We start from the raw sequence: 25518 nt of genomic DNA, 5'->3' as shown, positions 1-25518 counted from the left end.
TTCTAAAATGCTTTGATTTTGCATTGTGCCCCTATTATTTTTTAATTTTTTAATAAAACATTGATTTATAAATGTCTGTCTCTTCCTTTTTTCTCACCTTCTCAAGTATTTATTGGTCCATCCATCCGTCCTGAAATGCAGATACACACACGCGCCCACGCCAGCACAGCCAATTAAACTGGCTTCGGCTTTGGGCTGAAATGAAGTTTCCTTTCATGATCACAACTGTGCAATCTCTTCTAATTGACTCTGCTTGACCAAAAGCTCTGTGAGGTAAACAAGCACACGTATAAGAACTGTAGATGTGAAGTCATGAGTGCACTTGAGCCTTTCTCTGTCAGAATCTGTACGAAACCATTCAGTTCTGAGAGACCGAATAAATGCAGGGAACATTTCGTCCAGTAATTATTTTTCTTTAAAACATATCTTGACTCTGACACTCAAAAATAGCACCAAAAGCTGCTTCAAAGGAAACAGTTCTTCGACTAATTCCTGATCTGTAAATCAATATATCCGTCTAAAAACAGTAGCTGATGAAAGGCAGTCTGGCTGGAAAATAATCCCTGATGATTTTTGTGGAAAAGTCGCACTGAACACATTATTAACTAGCTGATGTATTTGAACAAAATATATGAATGAATCTTTAATAGGTAATAATTATTTTGAAACAGAACACTGTAACAACAACAACAAATATGCTCTTCTTTTTCTTTTCCAAACATTTAAAAGTTTTTAAATCGAGATGCATTATAAGTAAAATGGGGGTTGGGGATGATAAAAATCAGGTGAGTTTTTGCATAAAAAAAGCTAAATTATCTGCCAATGGGTTAAGAAAAATAATCTTAATTTAAATGGAAACAAAATTAACAGTTTTTTTTCTTGTTTTAAGCAAAAATTCACTTATTTGTTTTTTTAAAAACAAGACATAATATCTTAGGACATTTTACTTGTAGTAAATGCATCTTGATTTAAGAATTTTTAGATATTTGGACTGGGAAAAAAATACTAAGTAAGAAAAGCTTCTCTTTTTTGCAGTGAAAAAATAGCAGTGTATAGAAATCTGTCAGCCAGAATCTTCATAGTTTCCTTTTTTGTATTTTTATTTATAAATATTTTATACAAAATATATGTGAAGTAAATTCTAATGTAAATGAAGTGTGAATCTTTCATATAATATGAGTATAGAAATATGGTACCGATTGACCTAAACCTACATCATTTAGACATTTCATACATGGTCCAACTCAAAATAAATATAAATATAATGATTTATTAAGAAAAAAACAAAATGTGTGCAAAAACTATCAGAAATAACATTTAAAACTATTTTTAGAGTTTTATTCATAAGCCGAGACAAAAGACAAGACAAACAGACAAAAGTACACAAATATAGTCCAAAAGGAAGCAAACAGCACTCTGTTATGTACTGTAATAGTGCAGATATAATTGCAAGAAATGTCTTGGTTGGACTATTTGTGTAACCAAAACCCACCAGCTGAAGCTCCAAAGATGCATTAACTATAATTGTTGTCTCCAGAGTATTGCGTGATATTTCTTGTATTATTGTTGTTCTCTCTATCGGATTGCACAATATTTGCGTGACTGTAATAAGGATGATTGGCGGTGTGCAATTTGTCAGCCATTAAAATGGCAGGACGTGCAGGCGGGATGCACACGCTCCGGTTTGTCCGTCGTTTTATGTGTAATAATGTTGACTGCCTTTAGATTACTTCGAAAATTCAAAGTGTCACGTGTGAAATGACTGATCCAGACACTGGTTCTCTCACTGGTAAATATACAGTGTTCGGCGAAGAGCTCAGCAGATTCACTAACAGTCTCTCCTCTCACAGATGTTAGGCTTGGGTGAGTCAGGTCTCCTCTGGGAGGCTGAAGCTATTTCAGGCACTGGACTGGAGCTAAACTGCCTGGTGCTTACATGGAAATGGAGCTCTCATGGGTTATTCTTATTATGTGTGTGTTAGTGTGAATATGGTGAATGGACAGTCAGGCGGGTGTTTAGCAGGGTTAAATAGAGTGTTTGATCATCAGCTCTGGCAGAGTGAAGCCTCTCAGCTTGATTTGTCTTTTCAGTGTTTTCTCAGCTATTAAAAGAGAGTTTTGCTCTGCATTAGCCAGTGGGAGTATCCTCCGCTTTAAACAGCCAACCGGATGCTGTTCTCCAAGAGTTAATGAGAGTCTCCATTTCACCACATGTTAACATCACATCAAAGAGTCAGGCAACCAGCTCAGTTAGACGGCAACTTTTCAAAACTGTCATTTTTCATTATTTTTCGATTACGTTTCAGACGCACTGTCCGTTTGCTTGATCGCCTGATGCGTATAGCACACAAAAATGAAATCTCTAGTTTAAATCGGATTGAATGGTTTTATGCAGCTTTGAGGAAGACCGATTTTGTCAGGTTTGTGGCATCAAATCTTTGAAAGATATTTTTCTCTTTTTCTAGTGTTGTTTGAGGCACTTATCAAGTAAACTAAGAGTGTGTTCACTCTTGTACAATGACAACACCTGGGGTGGTGATGGCGCAGTGGATAAGACACATGCCTTTGGTGTGAGAGACCCGGGTTTGAATCCACTGTGAGACACCAATGTGTCCCTGAGCAAGACACTTAACCCCTAGTTCCTCCAGAGGCGTGCGACCTCTGACATATATAGCAATTGTAAGTCGCTTTGGATAAAAGTGTCATGTAAATTGTACTTTGGTTCTCTTAGTTATTTTAGTCCAGACCAAAAAAGAAAATGATAAATTTAGTCCTGGTTCGCATAGGGTTCTCACTGTCATTTTTAAGACTGAACCAAAAAACAGCTTTTATGATGTATATTTAGGGACAGAACTTACCGAACATACAAAACAATGCTGTGTTCTGGGCTAAATGCACTCGTTGTATGTGCGCACATATGATGGCATTTTTACCATTTGAGGATAGTTAGTTGGTATAGTTTTACCAGCTCCTATGGTGAGAAGAACAAGGTATGCTTGAGCATTCTGTCCTTTTTATTGTTGCATTTTGTGACATCCCGTCCTGTTTTTGGTTCGTTTAGATGTCTTTGGTCGGTGTTGTGTTCATATTTCAGTCAAATCGCACCAGAGTTTGTTTGAAATAAGTGTGAACGCTGCCATCTGAACGCTGGTGCACACCAAACAAGCGGACCGAGACTGCTGAAAAGATGGCTCTCGATCCGCTTGTTTGGTGCGCACCAGCGTTCAGATGTCAGCGTTCACACTTATTCAAATGAACCAAACTAACAGAGCAATCACACCTTCGATTGTGTTAATCAAACCAAACCTGTTAACTGAGCACACCCTTAGATTTCTTTGAGCCGGACTTTATATTCCATTTTGTTCATTTGTACTGTTGTTTTTCGTGTGATGCTTTTATGACATAAAAATTTTGAACGGTGGTTGGTCACTTTACATGTCAGTCATACAGTCTCTTACAGGGCTCTCAAGTGTCACGCATCCACTCATTTCGGTATTTTGTCAAACACTCCCGCCACTCATTGTATTTCTAACGCGGAAAAACTATTTATAATATAATTAATATGCCGCAGCGTCCAAAGTGTTTCTGGCCGCGTCGCTCTCACTATGGACCCGGCAGGAATCAAGCGCGTCTCCCCTGGTGTTCTTAGTCGAGCCCGCCACTTATCAGCCAATCAAAAAAAGAAAGGGGCTACACAATATCCAATCAGAAAATAGCACTATTGTATCTGGGTAAGATTTAACGCAACAACCAATGAAAAAAAGCATATCCTGGAATTGTTCACGTGATTCTGCTACTTCCGAAAGTTTGGTTCACCCACAGAGGAAACCACTGGAGCTCCGAGCATCACTTTGAGTACAGAGTAACCCATGATCTCCTGTTTTAATGTTACAACAAATTCACAACTTGTTTGACACAAACAATGACAACTTGACTGCCGTTAGAGAATGTTTCCCAGATAATTAGCATCATTTATGAGTGTCTGTTTATGAGTGTCTGTTTTACAGGCTGTTCACTGACAACACCTGCTCAGAACAAGTAGTCTAGGCCTAGTCATACTTTCGTTACCACACGATGACTGACATGTTGTCATGAAACAAACCCATTCCCGCGACCCGTCCAACTTTTTTCTTTATATTTGAGTTTAATTAAGATATGCTTTCAAAACAACCATCTTTAGCAGCAGAAACATGTAATTATTGAACCATGTCAGACTGCAGTATATGTTTACTAGGTCAGTTTAAGGCAAGGATGGAGAAGTTTCTGGACGTGATTAGTGCTGTCATGTTGAGCTGGGAGATCTTAAGGTGGTCAAGCTGGTTTGAGGTGGTCAAGTGCCTTGCCTAAACCAGCTTCTACTACCAGCTAAACCATCCAATATATACCAAACACCACCTTTGCTCTGTGTTTGTAGTCTAAAAACTACTGATTTCTTATTCTGACAGTGATGGAAAACCAATATAGTGACTGTCATAACATCAACTAAAGGAGGTTATCGGAGAGAACTATGAAAATACATTTTAAATAAACAACTCATGGGTGTTCGACAACACACCCTCGCACGCGAGCGAAAGGAAGTCAACCCTGATATGTAATCCTGTGTGGATCAGTCTGCTGGCTGACAGACTGGACAGTGTGTGTGTGTGTGTGTGTGTGTGTGTGTGTGTGTGTGTGTGTGTGTGTGTGTGTGTGTGTGTGTGTGTGTGTGTGTGTGTGTGTGTGTGTGTGTGTGTGTGTGTGTGTGTGTGTGTGTGTGTGTGTGTGTGTGTGTGTGTGTGTGTGTGTGTGTGTGTGTGTGTGTGTGTGTGTGTGTGTGTGTGTGTGTGTGTGTGTCTGACAGATGTGGGAAATTGATCTTGGTCTGGTGGGAAATTCTTGATCCACGCAAACTCCTTGTGAAGTGTGTGTGTGTGTGTGTGTGTGTGTGTGTGTGTGTGTGTGTGTGTGTGTGTGTGTGTGTGTGTGTGTGTGTGTGTGTGTGTGTGTGTGTGTGTGTGTGTGTTGGTGTGTGTGTGTGTGTGTGTGTGTGTGTGTGTGTTTGTTGCTTGAAATAAAATATTAACTGAAATAAAGTAAAATTTAAAACTTAAACTTATTTTATTTCAGCTAAATGCCAATGCAACATTTCTCATTTTCATTTAGTTTAATTTAATGTTCTAAAATAACTAAAACTGAAATAAGAATATTTAATATTTAATTTGTAAAAAATCATATAGACATATTTAAATAAAATGTCAAAACCAACAAAATTACTAAACGTTTAACTAAAATTACACAGAGATATAAAATAAAAAACTAATTCAACATATTATTATAAACTATAATAGTATCTCAATGATACTAATATAACATTGGTTTGCACAACATCTGCAGAAGCGGCAGTGTCATAAAAGAGAATGATCTTAAAAACACTTAGTGAACTAATGAAATAAAACTCGATGAGTATGCCTGGATATTTTTCTGTTTTCTGTTTAATTCTGTGCTTGTGGACTTTCAAACACACACTCACACACTTCTGGCTCTAACATCACTGGCTTCTATCAGATTTCAACTTGAAGATATTCCTAAGTAGATCAAAGATGATTCTGAGTATGATGAAGATAGGAGGAGATAAAAGCAGTGTGAAAAGATTAGCTTAAAATAGCATGCAGGATTTGGTGTGTGTGTGTGTTCTCTTTAAAAGAGGACCCTTGTCTGGCTTTAGAGGGATACGTACGCACACGGCTGCCCGCTCTTGACTAGCACTGCGGTGGAGCGATTAAAAGCACCTTAATGAGTGTTAAGGAGTCTAACGAGGCTTAACGAAGGCCAGTGTTTGGGCTCCTGCTGCAGAGTAAAACAGGCCAGTGTGGGCAGTCAAGCAGTCAGTTAATGAGCAAACAAAAATCAGTTAATCAATCCAACAAAAACTACACCACACACACTGAAGAGACCGTAGGGAACTAAACAAGAGGCAGAAACTGCCTGGATGAATGCGAGAAAACTCCATTTTTCTTTCCTTTTTTGGGAAAAAATCCAAGATGGCGGACGAGAAAAATGTTTATTTTAATTTTTATTGTACAAAGAATTTCTTCAATTATGAAAAATATTGGTAAAGCATAATTAAGTCTATTTGAAATGTATTTGTGTATTGTGTAGGCTATGTTTGTATGCTTATTAGAATATAATGTGTTAAGGTGTATTCATGCCATGCTGGATTCACGCTGTTATCTGACAAAATCGCTAAAAAGTGTTCTTGTCCTTTAACAACTCGTAATTACAACTTGAATTTTCTGAGAGCTCCGATTTGCACCACCTGACCACTGAAACATCATGCAGCAACTTTTAAAATGGAATGCAATTTAACAGTTTTATATCTGTTTTATAATTCCTATATTTAACTATTAATGTCTTAATTTATTAGTTAGACCTGTTAAACAAAGACAGTAAACCAATGAAGATCGAGATTGTGCGTCTGCTGTTTTTAGCACTCTGAAAATAAAAGTCCCAGTCTTGTGAAAATAAAAATCTGACACTTATTGAGCAAACAGAAAAACGTACTGGCTAATGCCGGTACTAATCATATACAGTATATATATATGACCATTGCGAGAAAGACAGAACTTCCCCCTCTTCATCGGCCTTGGCCTTGCGAAAAAATGGGAACAACTTGGTTCTTCAAAGCCAAAAGTGTCATGGATATAATTGAATCAGGAAGAGCTGTATAATATGAAAGGGAAGCAACATAAGAAGCAGAAGCTGGTTAAAAGGTTGTAGGAGGCTAAGAAAGCACAATGACACTCACATTTACCTGTGGCAAAAAAGAAAATTTAAAATAAATGGAGGAGGATCAAAGTCAAAGGAGTCAACATCAAGTAATCCTGAGGTCATGAGAAGAGCGAGAGGGCTGATGCTCAGATTATGTGTTGTTTTTCTGATAGAGAATCCTCAGACTCCACGGTTTGGGTTAATAAAAGTCAAGAGCTTAATAATTAAAGTCGAGAATGACTAAAGAGGTTCATAACCAATTTTTTTTTTTTTTTAAACAAGAAAAATTGGTCAGAGCACATTTAGTTCCCTTTCGAAGGGAACTCAACAATACGTCAACGACGCTATGGGGAACGCCTCAGGCGTGACAGGTGTCTGAAATCACTATCAAATCACGTCAATCATATTGACCGGCGACAGCCCATGAATCATTAGCGTGAATGATTAACGTGCGACCTGGAAGTATAAAAGGGCGCCTTGCAAACATGACAAATCATCTCATCGTCTTCAGGGACTGTCTGTTTGAAAACGCTATTCAATGAAACGGTAAGAAAATTAAATGTACAGCACACGAGTGTGCTTTTCTTGCCTGGGAGAAGAGCGCGCACGGGAGATTCTCGAGGGAATCCTCTGTGTGAACTGTGAGCGTTTTTCTCTTAAAACGCTCGCTCTCGTCTGGGCCTCTTCTCGAGTGAAAGGGGTTCAACGTCTGGTTCTCATGGTCCCGCTCGTGCCGAGGCAGAGCGGCGACTTGCATCATGGGCTTCCAGATAGAGCTCGTCGATCATCTTGAGAGTGCTGTAAACCTCTCAGATGATTCGACGGCTGACGAGGGCGAACTGCAGGTCGATGACGAGGATTTTTCACCGACGGTTTCCTGCAGTTGCTGCTCTTCAGGACGAGCAGGAGATGGCTGAGGAGGTTTATAATCAGGTAGATCCTGAACCCTCTCAGCCACCCTGCCCCGTGTATGCAGGTCTGGTGGATGTTGTGGAGCGCGCCGCCAACAGGCTGTAGCTGCCATGGCAACGCGCTAGAGGAGAGACCGCTCGCGGTAGGCTCGGCGATCGGTTTCTCCCCTGCCATACACCACCAGCTCAGGTGAGCCTTCCATTCCTTCCTGATCTTCACACGGAGATCGAGAGGCCATGGAAGAGCCCATGCTTTGCCCGTATTCACTGACATCAGCGGGTTAATTTCGCTGATGTTGATGGGATCGCAGAGCATGGGTATGTGTCGATGCCGCCCATTTGACGAGTCGTTTGCAAACTATCTCGTATCTGGGCAGGCGTCGACACTGAGAGCTCCAACTCTGCCATCCAAACCGCTAAAGACAACAGCGCGTTTGAATGGCAGAGCATACACGGCAGCAGTTCAGGCTGGTGCTTCCCTGCACACCATGGCGGTGCTGCAGGCATACCGGGCCGACCTGCTGCAGGATCTCGACCAGGGGGCAGGGTTGTCCCCTAAGGCAGTTACTGAGCCGCGCCGAACCACGGCTCTTGCGCTCCGGGCCACCAAACAAACTGCTGCCACGATCAGTCGGTCGATGGCGGCGATGGTGGCCACGGAGAGACAGCTTTGGTTAAACCTGGCCGACGTTGAGGAGAAAGAGAAGGCCTTTCTCCTCGATTCGTCGGTTTCGCCCTCTGAACTCTTTGGCCCCGCCGTGGAGGCGGGGCTTGGGAAGTTCAGGGAGGCGAAGGCGCGCTCAGCTGCTTTTAGGAAAAAACCTACATACCGCTGAGATCCGGTTCCACGCCCAGGCAGGCGGGAGGGCCTGGCCCTTCACGATCTGAGGACCGTAGACAGGGCCAGAGAGCCAGTGTCGCCTCTCGTGCGCCCCCTCTGTGGAGGAACAGGGCGCAGGAAAGGCGTGACTCCCGCTAGAAGAGGGATCTGAGGGAGGTTATCCAGCACAAGCGCATACAGCGTCGCTGATGGATAATCTCCCCGGAGGGCTTCATTAAAAAGAGAATCCAGCCCTCTCCTCTCTTCTGACTCCCCAGACGTTCATTACATCAGGCCTGGCGCTGGGCCTATGATAAGAACGATGTTCTAATGGCCCGCCTAGGCTTGGTTAGTAGAAACGCCTCTTTCAGGCATGTAAAGTGGTGTACCCCAGGTTCATAAAGAACTATCTGGCGAGTCTTCACTCCGCACGCCGCAGGTGAGCTGTCTGGTCTTTTCAAGAGTAAATTTTTGTGAATTAAAATTCCGAAATGTATCTCTCTACAGACCTCGTTCCCTGTATAGAGTCATGGGGTCATGTCAAGGTAATAAGGTAAGAGAACTTTATTGGATTATCAGGGCCCTGAAGTTCCCCGTTAGGTGGCCAGAACGGTAACTGTGTTAGCCTTCGGGCTGCTAGCCACCTCAGGGTAGAGTGGTTGGTCTCTCTCTTTAAATTGTTTTACTTAGAGTGTTGACTGACGCTAGAGCTTCAGATAGATCTTATGTCCGGCCCACAGGTCCGTTTGACTTCTTCCTGAGTATGTCGCCCCTTGAGCTCTGTTTGGGTTTTCATTAGGCTGAGCGATTCTGCAGCCCTTTGTATGGAATAATACAGACTATATTCTTTAGTAAGGCTGTGGCTCCTCCGAGCCCTCAGATAGATCTATGCTTGCAGGCTGGCCCTTACCAGGGCCGCCTCTGTAGCTGGCCTAGGCTGTGCCAGGGATAATAGAGGCGCTCTCCTAAAAATTTTAGCATTTCTTCCTCTGACCCTTCACTGTGTGAATGTTGGTTTCTAGCATCCCTGTATAAACAGCCTCCTCCCGTGGGAGTCGTTAGGCCAAGGCCCGCCCCCTTCTCTGCATTCTGGGGTGACTAGAGTAATGCAGCGTGGTGCTGAGGATGGTTTGTAAGGACATGGTAGGCCTCAAACAGGCCTCCCTGGTATATATGTCTTTATTGAGCAGGGTTAGGCCGTCTTTCGCTTCACGAAGAAGACTGGGTTTCCTGCCCGACCCTGCCATGCAGAACTGGCCTACGGATTTAGGCCGCCAGTTTAGGCTTCACTCACCTCGCTGAGCTACTGCTCGAGCGCTAGGTTGTAGGTGGTTGGCTTTCATTCAAGCCCCACTCCCCTAGGTTGGGCACAGATACATTTCTGTCACCCCTAGAGCCGCTGGCAGGCCCGCACCCTGGTAACCTCAGGGTGAGGTGTGAGTATTCCCCTGTGATACAGGGTAGGTCTGAGCACTTCACTCCTCGGAGGTGAGTCCCAACATTGTGGGACATACCTTATAGCGCTACTGGAAGCCCATTAGTGAATTATGCTGTGTAGTATGGTTTCCAACAGTGTACTTTATGGCAGAATATGACTTGCTATTAGCTAGTAGGCCCGACCAGGCCTCCCTGATAGGCGAGTCCCCAGCTGGCTGGCCTTAGCAGGCCACCTTATACTTTCACCCGGACTCAGGGCTCAAAGCTACCAGTGGTTATCAGGTAGTAGGCCACTCAGGCCTCCCTGAAGGTGAATTCCCACTTAAGATGGTTATCAGGTAGTAGGCCTCACCCGGCCGCCCTGAAGGCGAATTCCCACTTACGTTGGCTATCAGGTAGTAGGCCTCTCTGGGCCTCCCTGAATGTGAGCTCCCAAATATTGTGGCTGTCAGGTAGTAGGCCGCTCTGGGCCTCCCTGGATGTGGGCTCCCAAATATTTTGGCTGTCAGGTAGTAGGCCTCACCAGGCCTCCCTGAAGGTGAGTTCCCACATGCTGTGATTATCAGGTAGTAGGCTCCTCCAGGCCTCCTTGAATGAGAACGGTCAGGTAGTAGGCCTCACCAGGCCTCCCTGAAGGTGAGTTCCCACAGATAGTGGTGACCAGGTAGTAGGCCTCACCAGGCCTCCCTGAAGGTGAGCTCCCCACATACTGTGGTTGTAAGGTAGCAGGCCTCACCGGGCCTCCCTGAAGGAGGAGTTCCCACGTACTGTGGTTATCAGGTAGTAGGCCTCTCTTGGCCTCTCTGAAGGTGAGCATCTCACATACTGGGGTTATCAGGTAGTAGGCTCCTCCAGGCCTCCTTGATTGAGAACGGTCAGGTAGTAGGCCTCACCAGGCCTCCCTGAAGGTGAGTTCCCACAGTTTGTGGTTACCAGGTAGTAGGCCTCTCCAGGCCTCCCTGAAGGTGAGCTCCCCACATACTGTGGTCGTAGGGTAGCAGGCCTCACCGGGCCTCCCTGAAGGTGAGTTCCCACGTACTGTGGTTATCAGGTAGTAGGCCTCACGTGCCTCCCTAAAGGATCAGGTAGTAGGCCTCTCCGGGCCTCCCTGTAACGCTCCCTAGTGGTGCTGGGTTTATGAAGCTAGTGGTCTCTTGCTATCAGTTTCAGCTAGCCTTAATAGGCAGCTGCTGAAGGCGAGCTTGCGCCCTGGCTCGCTAAAGTGTTCATTCTCTGCTAAAGGTTCCCTCCCGGAACCTTTTCTGCCTACAGCCTGGTTTGCCTACCAGGCAGACCTTGTGCTCCCCTCACGAGGGTCTCTATGAGCATGCGGCTTCCTGAGTCTGGTCAGACGGTCGAAGGCCTCTCGTGAGGCCTCCCAGTTAGATCAGCCCTTAGGCCTTCACAGGCCTCCTCAGTGTTTTGAAACACAGACACTGGGTTGATCCGTGGATCGAGTAGAGAAACTCCCCTCGGTAGCAAGGGTCGGAAAGCACTATGCTGAGTCATACTCTCCGGGATATCCCGTCTCTGAGATCCGGGCCGAGTGGTTCGCTGCCAGCTTCGCAGTCCCTCGGGTTGGATGCCTTACTTAAGGCATTTGTCCAGAGGCTCTGTCTTCAGACAGACAGGATTTGGCCTGACTAAGTGTCTATGTACTGGCGCCAGGTCAGGCCGTCCTGGTGGCATTTCGGGGTGAGTACGTTCCCCTGAATAGTGACTGGCTGGGGTTCCCTTGGGTTCCCTAGCCACATTCCCTAGAAGGGACCCCTTCTAATTGGAAGCTGAGGTTCCAGGCCCGGAGCCGGCCCAGGTAGACCTTTCATTTAACCATGTTTATGAAGGTTTTTCTGTGAGGCTGTAGCTTGGGCTATGACCGTAGGGAATGCTGTCACTGACAGCCCAGTGTGACCTGAGGGTGAGTGGTTCTAGCGTTTCATTTGAAGTTGCTGGTTCTGACAGTTGTCACTGCCACTTGGCATGCACTCCCCTTAGCATGGCGGCATTGGTATATCGTTCCCCATAGCGTCGTTGACGTATTGTTGAGTTCCCTTCGAAAGGGAACGTCTCAGGTTACGACTGTAACCTATGTTCCCTGAGAACAGGGAACGAGACAATACGTCTCCCTGCCATGCTGCGGTGCTTGCCTACCGTACAGTCCCTTCAGACGATAAGGTGATTTGTCATGTTTGCAAGGCGCCCTTTTATACTTCCAGGTCGCACGTTAATCATTCACGCTAATGATTCACGGGCTGTCGCCGGTCAATATGATTGACGTGATTTGATAGTGATTTCAGACACCTGTCACGCCTGAGGCGTTCCCCATAGCGTCGTTGACGTATTGTCTCGTTCCCTGTTCTCAGGGAACATAGGTTACAGTCGTAACCTGAGACGTTTTTTCTACAGAAGCTTCAGAAGATGAAATGTAGCACACAAGTTTTATTGACCGCTTTTTACGTACCCACATTCAAAACTAAGAGTGTATTTGGGATTGTTTTAGTTTTTGTATTCTTGCTTGGCTGTTCAAAAGGTCATGTGTTTTTCAAATATATGTCTCGAGCTAAGAAAGGTCATGCTAGCCTAAGACACACACACACACACACACACACACACACACACACACACACACACACACACACACACACACACACACACACACACACACACACGCGATCATTATAATACAGGAGAAAGCCTCCTTTGCCATATTTGTATTTTAATATATATTTTTATATTTTGTGTTTTTTCCTCTTTACAAACTGAACAAACAGCTCTCCTCTATCATAACACAAACCATCTATCATAACATCTTCACTTAATAACTGTCTGCTGCTCTTGAGACCAAACACTTTTGCCAGAGAGCAAATGCTTGAGATTAGAGTATGGTGTACACACACACACACACACACACACACACACACTCACGCATACGCGTGTCACTTCCCCTGACACAATTCACCTGCTGTTTGGCCAGTGAGTCACACAGGAACAGGAATTTATGGAGCAAGTCTCCCCTGTCCCATCTGCCTCTCTGGAAGACTGCTGTGCGGATCAAAATTGCATTAACACCTCTACTTACTGTCCCTCTCCCTCCTCCTGTGTTCAGAATAACTTGTGACCATACTACTCGTACCATGTCAAACTAATTATATTGTTCCTGCGCTTACCGTGGTTAGTTTTGCAGTACTGTAAGAACAGTGGAATTTTACGATGCCATTTTTACATTGAGCAGTATGAGTACACTGCGCTGGAAACAACACCAGAACTTATTATATGATTGCAATGCAAATAGCCTTTTTTTCTGATATATTAACTGGACACCACTTGCTGAATTAAACATGTATCATGATGAGGTCACAGTGAGGTAACAAACTGTAAAACTGTTTGCAATGTTAATCATTGCATAATGTGTTCGGTCACATGCTACTGTATATAAAATATACAGTATAGTTTACAGTATATACTAATGCAATAGGCCATGTGAGGCAGTGCCAAACTGTAATTTTACCATGGTAAAAGGAGTTAATAGATTTCCATTCATGTAGTAAAATCAGTGTAACACACAACCTCAAGTTGCTTATTGGTTTCATAAAACGGCAGCAATAGCAATATGAGAAATTACACCAATGTTACATTAATTAATTTTAAAAAAATCTAAGCGGGGGCTGAGCGCAGGGCGTGCACCTGAGACCCGTAGTGACCGATTGATTGACAGCTGTCAGACTCGCAAAGATGGAGAGTGACTGGAGTGACGCCAGTAGCTTTGCAACAGAACGGTCATTTGAAGTAGAGGACTTTTCTCCCCCACACTTGGTTGAAACTCGCAGTTATGGGAAGGTCATTTCCCAAACACACTCAAAGCAGTTGACCAATCACAACACACTGGTCCAGCTGACCAATCAGAGCACATTGCGCTTTTCAGGAGGGGCTTCATAGAGACAGGAACTAAACAAAGCGTTACTGACAGACTGGGAAGAGAGGTGCTGCAACAATTTCAAATATGTGAGAAAAAAAGTGTTTTTGAACATTCAAGCATGAAAACCTATTCTAGCAGAGCCTGAAAATGTAGACTTTGAAAAGGGGCATAATAGGTCAAATTTAAGGAGATATAAACACAGCACCATACATTTTCTTGGACAGTCAGTCTGGCCATCTCTGAAGAGTCAAGATCAATAATTCAATCTTCAGATCTTTCAATCTTTCACATCTCTGAAACTGACAGACAACACATACACAGATGCATATAGCTGATCACTTTAGGGCTGAATTCAACACACGGACACATTGGTTGCATGCAATCAAGCAGACACATATTCCTTTTATGTGTCAGATCCAAACAAACAAAGCACACACACTTGCATACACAACATAAATTATTTAATATGTGGCTGTGGATTTTCAGAGGATAACGAAACTGATATCCCTACTCGCCAGAGAAATCCTGTTCTTTTTCCTTGACAGCATCTTCCTTTCAAAATGTATCTTCAGCCTCATGGTTTTTTCTTAGGATTGAGGATATCAGCTTGAAGTATCGTGTGTCAGCTGTTAAAGTGTCTGATTGATTTTTGCAGGAAGAAGTGCTTTCTCATGTCTAGATTTTCGTTCACCTTAGATTTCAGAAAAGTGGCACTAGAAAAAAAAATCCTATGTATCTTCAGACGCTGCTGTGCTAAAGTGTTTCTTTGAAAAAACAAAAATGAGCAATCGATGGGATGAAAGAATAACACTCAACATATGTGTGTGTGTGTGTGTGTGTGTGTGTGTGTGTGTGTGTGTGTGTGTGTGTGTGTGTGTGTGTGTGTGTGTGTGTGTGTGTGTGTGTGTGTGTGTGTGTGTGTGTGTGTGTGTGTGTGTGCGTGTGTGTGCTATATTTCACTCCTTGCACATGTTCCATCATGTAATATGTCTGTGAACATAAGTATGCATGCGTAAGTGTGTAATTGCTCTTTGCGTGTTGCTATGCTGTCAGCTCTAATAATCCCTGTGGCATTGCTGTTATTCAGACTGAGAGTAATTGTAATCATCAATCAGTTAATTACATGGGGTCACTTCTGCAGACCACATTGTCTTTTTGCTGTAGTGAATGATCTAACAAAACAAGCCTGCTCTTTTAACGACACACACAGACGCACACACACACACACACACACACACACACACACACACACACACACACACACACACACACACACACACACACACACACACACACACACATCGGCTGAGAGCTGCAGCTCTTCTCCCAGCAGATTTGTCTTATCTTTGTTCATTACTGGCTCTTTCCTCAAATCTCCTTTCTTTTTATATGTACTTTTGATACTGTCATGCATGCCTTGGTTATAATTAGAGGTGCGTCATAAAATACTCTGAAGACCTTGCATAGCAACACCCTGGCAACCACCCATTGCATACTAGCAGCCTTGACCACTGCATAACAATGACCTGGCAACCACGCATAAAAGCATAACATCTTTAGCAACTGCATAGCAATGCCCTGGAAACCATCCACATCACTGTGGCATCCTTAGCAACTGCATAGCAACACCCTGGCAACGACCCAAAACATCATAAGCATTCTTAGAAACACCCTGATGAGTAACACCTGTGATAAGTCGTGGGCAGCGCCGACACCGAGTTTCTGTGCACGTGACTGTCTCGCTGTGTGTGCGAGTGTACAGTGTGTGTGCAGAAGTAAGAGATGGAGCATGCTTTATGTAGAAAAACATGGAAATTGTTTGCAATTTTTATCCTATGTGTGTCATATTTGTTTGCTTGGTCAGTGTCTTTGAAGAAAAAAAAATGAAATTAAGTGATATGGAAATGTAATACAGACCTAGAACTTCAATGGTGTGCATTTCCTGGAAAATAAATACACACCTTAGAACATTCGTCAACCAGTCAGAATCAAGCATTCAACAGTCCTATGGTATGATCACACATTTTCATTTTCATTAGTAGACATACATTGTTTCTGCAACACTGAACTATTAGCAACAAACTATCAAAAGCAAGTGGCATCTTCCAACAATGCTGCTAGAGCTTTTCTCAGAGCCTACTTAATTTTTCTGAACCATTTTTGGAATCACTTCTAATCCGCTGGTGTTTTGGTGATTTTTATCGGATGTATGAAGTCAGTTCTATCAAAGCAGCCATATTTAGTTCATCCAATTAACTGGGAACATGATTTGACAACTAGAAAATATCAATACTTTTTGTGTTCATTTTGAACAAAATATATGTATAGCTATATAGTTTATGTCAATTTTTTGTTTTAGTTATTTTTGTGAAATGTTTTGGTTAAAGTGCACTTGTGCTACGTTTTTTTTAAATTCTGTATGTACATTATGTATTGCAATGATAATTGCAATAAAGTGTAATTGTTAAATTTTAAAGTTTGCATTAAACAGTGTGTGTGTGTGTGTGTGTGTGTGTGTGTGTGTGTGTGTGTGTGTGTGTGTGTGTTGTGTGTGTGTGTGTGTGTGTGTGTGTGTGTGTGTGTGTGTGTGTGTGTGTGTGTGTGTGTGTGTGTGTGTGTGTGTGTGTGTGTGTGTGTGTGTGTGTGTGTGTGTGTGTGTGTGCGTGCAAGACCTGGGGAGGTGAGAGAAATTGTGTTGGTAATGCTGCGTGATACCATTCAGCTCCATGCCTCGGGCAGTCAGGAAGAGAATGTGATAAAGTATTAACATTACCATTTCATTGCAAATTGTTTAGCTCATATATTGCAACGGCCCATGTGGAGAATATGACTGCACTGAATTGAATTAACGCTGGAGAAACTCTGGACAGAGTGAAAAGGTGCTCTTGTGAGAGCTGAGTATGTTGTATGTCTTTAGTTGTGTGACATTGTGCACCTGTAAGTTGTATGTTGTGTTACACTTTATGCCACATTTAGCAGATCTGGCTGGTTATCTGCCCTTCACTAGGGTGTGAACAGTAAAATCAATATTTCACTCGTCTTTCCGTCAGCTTAAGATGGATAGAGGCACTTTGGGCTTCAAGTGCACACATAGTAGAGCGCACACACACACACACACACACACACACACACACACACACACACACACAGAGACACACACACACACACAGACACACACACACAGCTCGGCGAGAAGCCAGCGTTTCAAGTGTAGCTGGCTAATGGATTACACACTGTGCCTCTATAACTGGACTTTAATGAATGATGGATATTATCTGGTATCACAATGCACTGAGAGATTCACTCCCTAGAAATTCCCAGCATGCACCATAATCAGTGTGTCAGCCAGGTTTAAAGAGGGGCGTGACCAAAAAAGTTTGAGAAATGTTTTGCGTTCCCCGAGAGAGTTTGCGTTCCCTCGCAAAACTTTTGTGTTCTCTGTAAGTGAACGCAAAGTTTCTCGGGGGAACGCAAAACATTTGTGAGAGAACGCAAAAACTTTGACTTATTATTTTTCATCCCATCTCATATTTTTACCCCCCACCATGTCCCCTTAGGACAGTGGTTCTCAAACTTTTTTGGTCGCACCCCCCTTTAAACCTGCTTGTCACACTGAGTATGGTGCATGCTGGGAATATCTAGGGAGTGAATCTCTCAGTGCGTTGTGATGATTTTGACATCAATCATTTTTGTCTCCTATCTCATATTTTTTTCTTCACCATGTCCCTTTAGGGGGTCCTTAAATTTATACTTATTTTATGAAAAACCCTCTAGGTAATACAGGAATTTTTAGTTGTCAGATGCTGATTAAAAATACTCCCATTTTCATATGTACTTATTTGTATATTTACGCATTTTTATTTTTCATTTCATTTTAAATACAATGAAATATTAGAGTTATACTTTACTTGTTAATTGTGTGAATGGCGTTATTTATTTACATTCACATTGAATCATTTTTTAGCAGACGCTTTTATCCAAAGCGACTTACAAATTAGGAGAGCAATATAAGCAGTTATACTAACAAAAGGACAACTACAGGTCCTTCTCAAAAAATTAGCCTATTGTGATAAAGTTCATTATTTTCCATAATGTAATGATAAAAATTAAACTTTCATATATTTTAGATTCATTGCACACCATCTGAAATATTTCAGGTGTTTTATTGTTTTAATACTGATGATTTTGGCATACAGCTCATGAAAACCCAAAATTCCTGTCTCAAAAAATTAGCATATTTCATCCGACCAATAAAAGAAGTGTTTTTAATACAAAAAAAAAGTCAACCTTCAAATAATTATGTTCAGTTATGCACACAATAGTCAATACTTGGTCGGGAATCCTTTTGCAGAAATGACTGCTTCAATGCGGCGTGGCATGGAGGCAATCAGCCTGTGGCACTGCTGAGGTGTTATGGAGGCCCAGGATGCTTCGATAGCGGCCTTAAGCTCATCCAGAGTGTTGGGTCTTGCGTCTCTCAACTTTCTCTTCACAATATCCCACAGATTCTCTATGGGGTTCAGGTCAGGAGAGTTGGCAGGCCAATTGAACACAGTAATACCATTGTCAGTAAACCATTTACCAGTGGTTTTGGCACTGTGAGCAGGTGCCAGGTCGTGCTGAAAAATGAAATCTTCATCTCCATAAAGCTTTTCAGCAGATGGAAGCATGAAGTGCTCCAAAATCTCCTGATAGCTAGCTGCATTGACCCTGCCCTTGATAAAACACAGTGCACTAACACCAGCAGCTGACATGGCACCCCAGACCATCACTGACTGTGGGTACTTGACACTGGACTTCAGGCATTTTGGCATTTCCTTCTCCCCAGTCTTCCTCCAGACTCTGGCACCTTGATTTCCGAATGACATGCAAAACTGAGCAACAGTCCAGTGCTGCTTCTCTGTAGCCCAGGTCAGGCGCTTCTGCCGCTGTTTCTGGTTCAAAAGTGGCTTGACCTGGGGAATGCGGCACCTGTAGCCCATTTCCTGCACACGCTTGTGCACGGTGGCTCTGGATGTTTCTACTCCAGACTCAGTCCACTGCTTCCGCAGGTTCCCCAAGGTCTGGAATCGGTCCTTCTCCACAATCTTCCTCAGAGTCCGGTCACCTCTTCTCGTTGTGCAGCGTTTTTTGTCACACTTTTTCCTTCCCACAGACTTCCCACTGAGGTGCCTTGATACAGCACTCTGGGAACAGCCTATTTGTTCAGAAATTTCTTTCTGTGTCTTACCCTCTTGCTTGAGGGTGTCAATGATGGCCTTCTGGACAGCAGTCAGGTCGGCAGTCTTACCCATGATTGCGGTTTTGAGTAATGAAACAGGCTGGGAGTTTTTAAAAGCCTCAGGAATCTTTTGCAGGTGTTTAGAGTTAATTAGTTGATTCAGATGATTAGGTTAATAGCTTGTTTAGAGACCCTTTTCATGATATGCTAATTTTTTGAGACAGGAATTTTGGGTTTTCATGAGCTGTATGCCAAAATCATCAGTATTAAAACAATAAAAGACCTGAAATATTTCAGTTGGTGTGCAATGAATCTAAAATATATGAAAGTTTAATTTTTATCATTACATTATGGAAAATAATTAACTTTATCACAATATGCTAATTTTTTGAGAAGGACCTGTATATGCAACTGGGACCTTCCCAGTTTAGTCTAACGCAGTATATGTATTATTATTATTTTTAAATAGATATAGAGTAGAAGAGAAGAGAAGAGAAGAGAAGAGAAGAGAAGAGAAAGGAAAGTTTTAGTATTAGTGGATCAAGTGTTGCCGAAATAGATGGGTCTTAAGCTGTTTCTTGAAAATGGCTACGGACTCGGCAGCTCGGGTTGAGTTAGGCAGGTCATTCCACCAGCTTGGTACGGTCAAGGTAAACTGGCAACCAGTGCAATTGTTTGAGGAGAGATGTGACGTGCGCTCTTTTCAGCTCGTTAAAGACCACTCTTGCTGCAGAATTCTGGATCAGTTGCAGAGGTTTGACAGTTGATGCTGGAAAGCCTGCCAAGAGAGCATTACAATTGTCCAGTCTAGATAGAACAAATGCTAGGATAAGGAGTTGTGATCTGATAAGAAGGGCCTGATCCTCCTAATGTTGAATATGGCATATCTGCATGACCGGGCATGTTCTAGCAATGTTGTCTGTGAAGTTCAATTGATCATCAATCACAACTCCAAGGTTCCCGGCTGACCTTGATGGAGTTATGGTTGACGAACTTAGCTGAATCGAGAAGTTGTGGTGTAGTGTTCGGTTGGCCGGGACCACAAGCAGCTCTGTTTTCGCAAGGTTTAGTTGAAGGTGGTGGTCCTTCATCCACAAGCAATATCTGTCAGGCAGCCTGAGATGTGAGTATCTACCGTCACATCCTCTGGATGGAATGAGAGGTAGAGGGATAGGGAAAAACATAATTCTGAAAGACAGATCCTACTGATGACAAGTAGATGGAGAAGAGAACTGGTCCAAGCACTGAGCCCTGAGGCACCCGAGATGCTGTGACTTCGACACCTCACTTAATCCCTCAATGACACCCTGAAGGACCTACAGTACCTGAGAGGTAAGACTTGAGGTAAGACCGCGCCATTGGAGTGCGGTTCCCGAGATGTCCTTCGTCTTTAGGATTGACAGGAGGATCTGGTGGTTATCTGGGTGAACTGAGGATTTGGAAGCTGCTCTTGCCAGTCTCAGAGCTTCAATAACTCTGTTGAGTGTCCACTTTTGAAACCAGACTGGTTGTTGTCCAGGAGGTTGTTCTGTGTAAGAAAGGCAGAGATCTGGTTGAAAACAACTCGTGCAAGTGTTTATACAACAAATGGAAGAAGGGATACCGATCTGTAATTTTCCAGATGTGCTGGATTTAGAGTGGGTTTTTTAAGTAGTGGGGTTACCCGAGCCTGCTTAAATGCTGTGGGAAAGGTACCAGTGTGAAGTGAGGTGTTGATGAAGTGAATGAGTGTGGGTACAATTAAGGAAGAAATGGCTTTAAGTAGATGAGTGGGAATAGAATCAAGTGGACAGGTAGTAGGGTAATTGGAAAGGATGAGTTTGGAGACTTCTGCCTCTAAAAGCGAAGAGAAGGAGGGAAGAATGTGTGTGTTGGCTGTTAAGATGTGTGTGTCAGTTTGTGCTGTGGGAAATTGGCCACTGATGGTGGTTGTTTTATTTATGAAGAATGTGGCAAAATAGTCAGCTGTTAGAGTTGATGAAGGAGGAGGAGGAGGGTTAAGAAGAGTGGAGAAGGTTTTGAAAAGCATGCAAGAGTCAGAAGAAGTGTTTTTTATTTTATGTACATGAACTGTTTTAATAAGTAATAAAATGCAGGACAAATGCGTATTTCACAATGCCAACATATATTATATGCCATACATCAATTTTGTTTATACCAGGTACGTTTTATGACCTGATGATGTATATCCTCATAATCATGTCAGGATATTGAGTCATCAGTGTCTCAATGTTTAGTGGATCAAGGCCATTGCTAGTGTCTGAATCTGTTTACTTCACAATATACTGATGGATGAAGTAGGGAGCAGGGAGACACGGCAAAAGAGTAGCGAGTGAACTACAACATAACTGAAAGCACTATTATTAAAATATCCTGGTTTACAGGCACAGTGTGATACAGGACCAGTGATGTGCCTTTAGGTTGAGGGCTGGAGAGAATGTAATTGCTTGTTTTATGTGGCAGTAAAATACACATACATTTTACCACACGCACAAATTGGGGGCGTTTGTGAAGGTATGTGTTTTGTGCTGAATTTGAGATGAATCCATTCTCACAATGCTGTAAAGCAGCAGTCCAGCACCTGTCGCATGATGCTCAGGGAAAGCACAGCGCTTAGCAGGAGCCGAAGAGACAGGCTGCCATCTGTTTCACACGCACATACACACTCTCACATCCAAACCCACCATTTCACACATACAGAACGCATACCAGAGACTTCGCTTCATGACAGATGACCCCTTATAGTGCTGCAGTCGTGACTTCAAAACCCGGAAAACTAATTCGCCAGTGGTTCCCCTCGAGATTTTCCTATGGGTTTTTATGATGGGTTTTTCAATTTATGAGTAAAATAGGGTCTGTGGTAAACAGAAGTTATACTGTACAGGTGCTGTTCATATAATTAGAATATCATCAAAAAGTTTATTTATTTCAGTAATTCCATTCAAAAAGTGAAACTTGGATATTATATTCATTCATTACACACAGACTGATATATTTCAAATATTTATTTCATTTAATTGTGATGATTAAAACTGAAAAATAACGAAAATCCCAAATTCAGTATCTCCGAAAATTAGAATATTACTGAAGACAATACAAAAAAAGGATTTTTAGAAATGTTGGCCAACTGAAAAGTATGAACATGAAAAGTATGAGCATGTACAGCACTGAATACTTAGTTGGGGCTCCTTTTGCCTGAATTACTGCAGCAATGCGGCGTGGCATGGAGTCGATCAGTCAGTGGCACTGCTCAGGTGTTATGGAGCCCAGGTTGCTCTGATAGTGGCCTTCAGCTCTTCTGCACTGTTGGGTCTGGCGTATCGCATCTTCCTCTCCACAATACCCCGTAGATTTTCTATAGGGTTAAGGTCAGGCGAGTTTGCTGGCCAATTAAGAACAGGGATACCATGGTCCTTAAACCATGTACTGGTAGCTTTGGCACTGTGTGCAGGTGCCAAGTCCTGTTGGAAAATGAAATCTGCATCTCCATAAAGTTGGTCAGCAGCAGGAAGCATGAAGTGCTCTAAAGCTTCCTGGTAGACGGCTGCGTTGAGCTTGGACCTCAGAAAACACAGTGGACCAACACCAGCAGATGACATGGCACCCCAAACCATCACTGACTGTGGAAACTTTACACTGGACTTCAAGCAACGTGGATTCTGTGCCTCTCCTCTCTTCCTCAAGACTCTGGGACCTTGATTTCCAAAGGAAATGCAAAATTTACTTTCATCAGAGAACATAACTTTGGACCACTCAGCAGCAGTCCAGTCCTTTTTGTCTTGCTGACGCTGTGTCTTGTTCAAGAGTGGCTTGACACAAGGAATGCGACAGCTGAAACCCATGTCTTGCATACGTCTGTGCGTGGTGGTTCTTGAAGCACTGACTCCAGCTGCAGTCCACTCTTTGTGAATCTCCCCCACATTTTTGAATGGGTTTTGTTTCACAATCCTCTCCAGGGTGCGGTTATCCCTATTGCTTGTACACTTTTTTCTACCACATATTTTCCTTCCCTTCGCCTCTCTATTAATGTGCTTGGACACAGAGCTCTGTGAACAGCCAGCCTCTTTAGCAATGACCTTTTGTGTCTTGCCCTCCTTGTGCAAGATGTCAATAGTCGTCTTTTGGACAGCTGTCAAGTCAGCAGTCTTCCCCATGATTGTGTAACCTACAGAACTAGACTGAGAGTCCATTTAAAGGCCTTTGCAAGTGTCTTGAGTTAATTAGCTGATTAGAGTGTGGCACCAGGTGTCTTCATTATTGAACCTTTTCACAATATTCTAATTTTCTGGATACTGATTTTGGGGTTTTCATTAGTTGTCAGTTATAATCATCAAAATTAAAAGGAATGAACACTTGAAATATATAAGTCTGTGTGTAATGAATGAATATAATATCCAAATTTCACTTTTTGAATGGAATTACTGAAATAAATCAACTTTTTTTATGATATTTTAATGATATGACCAGCAAATGTAAGTTATACGGAATATTTTACTCTTCTGAATATTTTAAATTAAAATAAAAAAACATTATAAAAACCCATAAGGAAAGTCAAAAGGGAACCAGTGGCAAATTAGTCTTCCGGCTGCAGCAAACACTGGACAATTTTGAAGATTGTGATTTAGTGGATTAGAAGAATTTCCTTGAAAAATGGATCTACTTCCCTTCTTGCACTCTTTCCTTTTTACCTATAGTGGCCCGTAAAAAGTATTTGTACATTTGTACATAACAAATATCAAAACAAGTGCCATTTATTTTAAAGAAATAAAGTGTAAGCACACTTTTCAAGCAAAACATTTCATTAAGAGAAGAACATGTTAATGTCTTTCTTTATACCTCTGACTTTATATATTTCTGACTATATATGTCTACTAAACTTTCAAAAATGTTGTTTCAAAGAAACTACTATTTCAGTCTTTCTACTTCAAAATGTAACGTCTAATATGTGTTACTTGCCATTTCTTCGTAATTATTTGTGAAATTTAAGTGAAAAAGTAAATCCTGCCCAAAATATATTTCAATGTACAAATAGAATCCATAGAGCAGTCATACATAAACCCATGATTTAAAAGTTTCATAATTGGTCCTTTTGAATATGATGTTGTAGTATGTTAATAAAACTCTTACAGCAAACAATTATTTGTTGCATTCTTTCTGTTTATTGTGCATATCTTCATTTTATTCATTCTTTTCCAGGCAGAGCATCCCACACCCTAAGCTCCAGAAAAGACGAGAAGCAAGGCAAACATGCTGTCTAACCTGCTCACCGTCCTCCGAAACTTCATGGAGAGGTGCGTTCATGATAAATAACACCCCACCCCACCCCACCCCCACCATAATCATGGTATTGTATATAAAAAGCTACTGGAGGTGCATTCTCCTACTGTAATGATGATTATTAACATGCTTATTTCTTTCTATGTATCATCTCTCCATTTTTCTCTCTGTAAATCTTTTAATTCATGTTTATTAGGCCACAATAAAATGCCTGGTCTTTAAAAACATGTGAGAAAGTTGGATTATATTCCTCTTTGTGCCATTAGGAAATGAAGGTGGCAGCCAGGCAAGAAATCTACAGAGGATTAGTCTCTTTGGGTTGCTGTTATAATCGAGTGAATAATCTTTTTTTTAAGTGCTCCCTCTCCCTAGTATTCCCTACAACATGCTCTCATTCACCAAATATAGATATTAGTGCAATTTAATGCCTGCAAAATGGCTTTGGCTGTAAATAACCATTTTTGCACTTGATTAAGGCTATCGGTTCTGTGCTGTTTATTACTTTATTACTGTTACGTCCCGTATTATGAGGACGGTTGGACGTGGAGTTTATTGATGTTAAAAGGAAACCAGCCCCGGCCGACAGATCACCAAAGACACAAAATCTAGGTTCCAATAAAAATATGATTTATTTGTATAGTGGTAAGAAATTATTAAATTAAGGAGTAATGGCTTCAGGGTGCCCCAAGGCCAAAATAATAAACATATAAACAAACATACATAAATTACCTAATCAGGGAGTAAATCAAAATACAAAATAACTTCCCTAACTCTCTAAAAATAAACAAATCGCAAACAAAGTCAAATTAAATGGCAGGACACCCCTACGCTCCTAAATCATACAAACAAAGTCGAAATAAATTATCAGTAACAAATAATCATAATGAGTCGAAGGGTTTGGGATCTGTCGACGGGAGGAGGAATCCGGAGCTCCTAACGCCACGAGGCCAACGCCAGAATGAGCTCCCAATCTTCAGTGAGCGCCGCCCTTTTAAATGCGGTGCATCAGTAGATTCCCCAATCAGGATTCCCCTCCAGCTGCAATCACTCCTGGACACATACACAGACAGAACACCAACAACCCACACAAAACAAATGCAGAGGATCGTAACACCCCCACACACAAAAAAAATAAAAAATAAAATTTTTTTTTTTTAAACACAACCAAAAGAACGAGATAAGGTATCTG

The 25518-nt window shown here is 42.3% G+C and overlaps 1 protein-coding gene and 1 long non-coding RNA gene across 4 annotated transcripts in view; both read left to right on the top strand.

Moving 5' to 3' along the window:
* sphkap (SPHK1 interactor, AKAP domain containing) overlaps positions 1–25518 on the top strand; it is a 179089-nt gene that overhangs the window by 48304 nt on the left and 105267 nt on the right. For all 3 annotated transcript variants that reach the window (XM_077248495.1, XM_077248491.1, XM_077248493.1), the window contains exon 2: positions 24249–24343. In XM_077248495.1, the coding sequence (XP_077104610.1) occupies positions 24300–24343 (44 nt within the window). In that variant the 5' untranslated portion in view covers positions 24249–24299. The remainder of the gene's footprint in view (positions 1–24248; positions 24344–25518) is intronic.
* On the top strand, positions 7453–7763 carry LOC143757465 (uncharacterized). Its single transcript, XR_013210550.1, has 2 exons — positions 7453–7592; positions 7631–7763. It is a non-coding gene; the product is annotated as an uncharacterized LOC143757465 (long non-coding RNA).

Source organism: Siphateles boraxobius, unplaced genomic scaffold, assembly GCF_051911475.1.
Source record: "Siphateles boraxobius isolate OS27281-9 unplaced genomic scaffold, OSU_SipBor_1 30, whole genome shotgun sequence".
Taxonomy (NCBI): Eukaryota; Metazoa; Chordata; class Actinopteri; order Cypriniformes; family Leuciscidae; genus Siphateles; species Siphateles boraxobius.
Note: the sequence above shows the minus strand (reverse complement) of the source record. Positions and strands in the feature narration are given on the sequence as shown.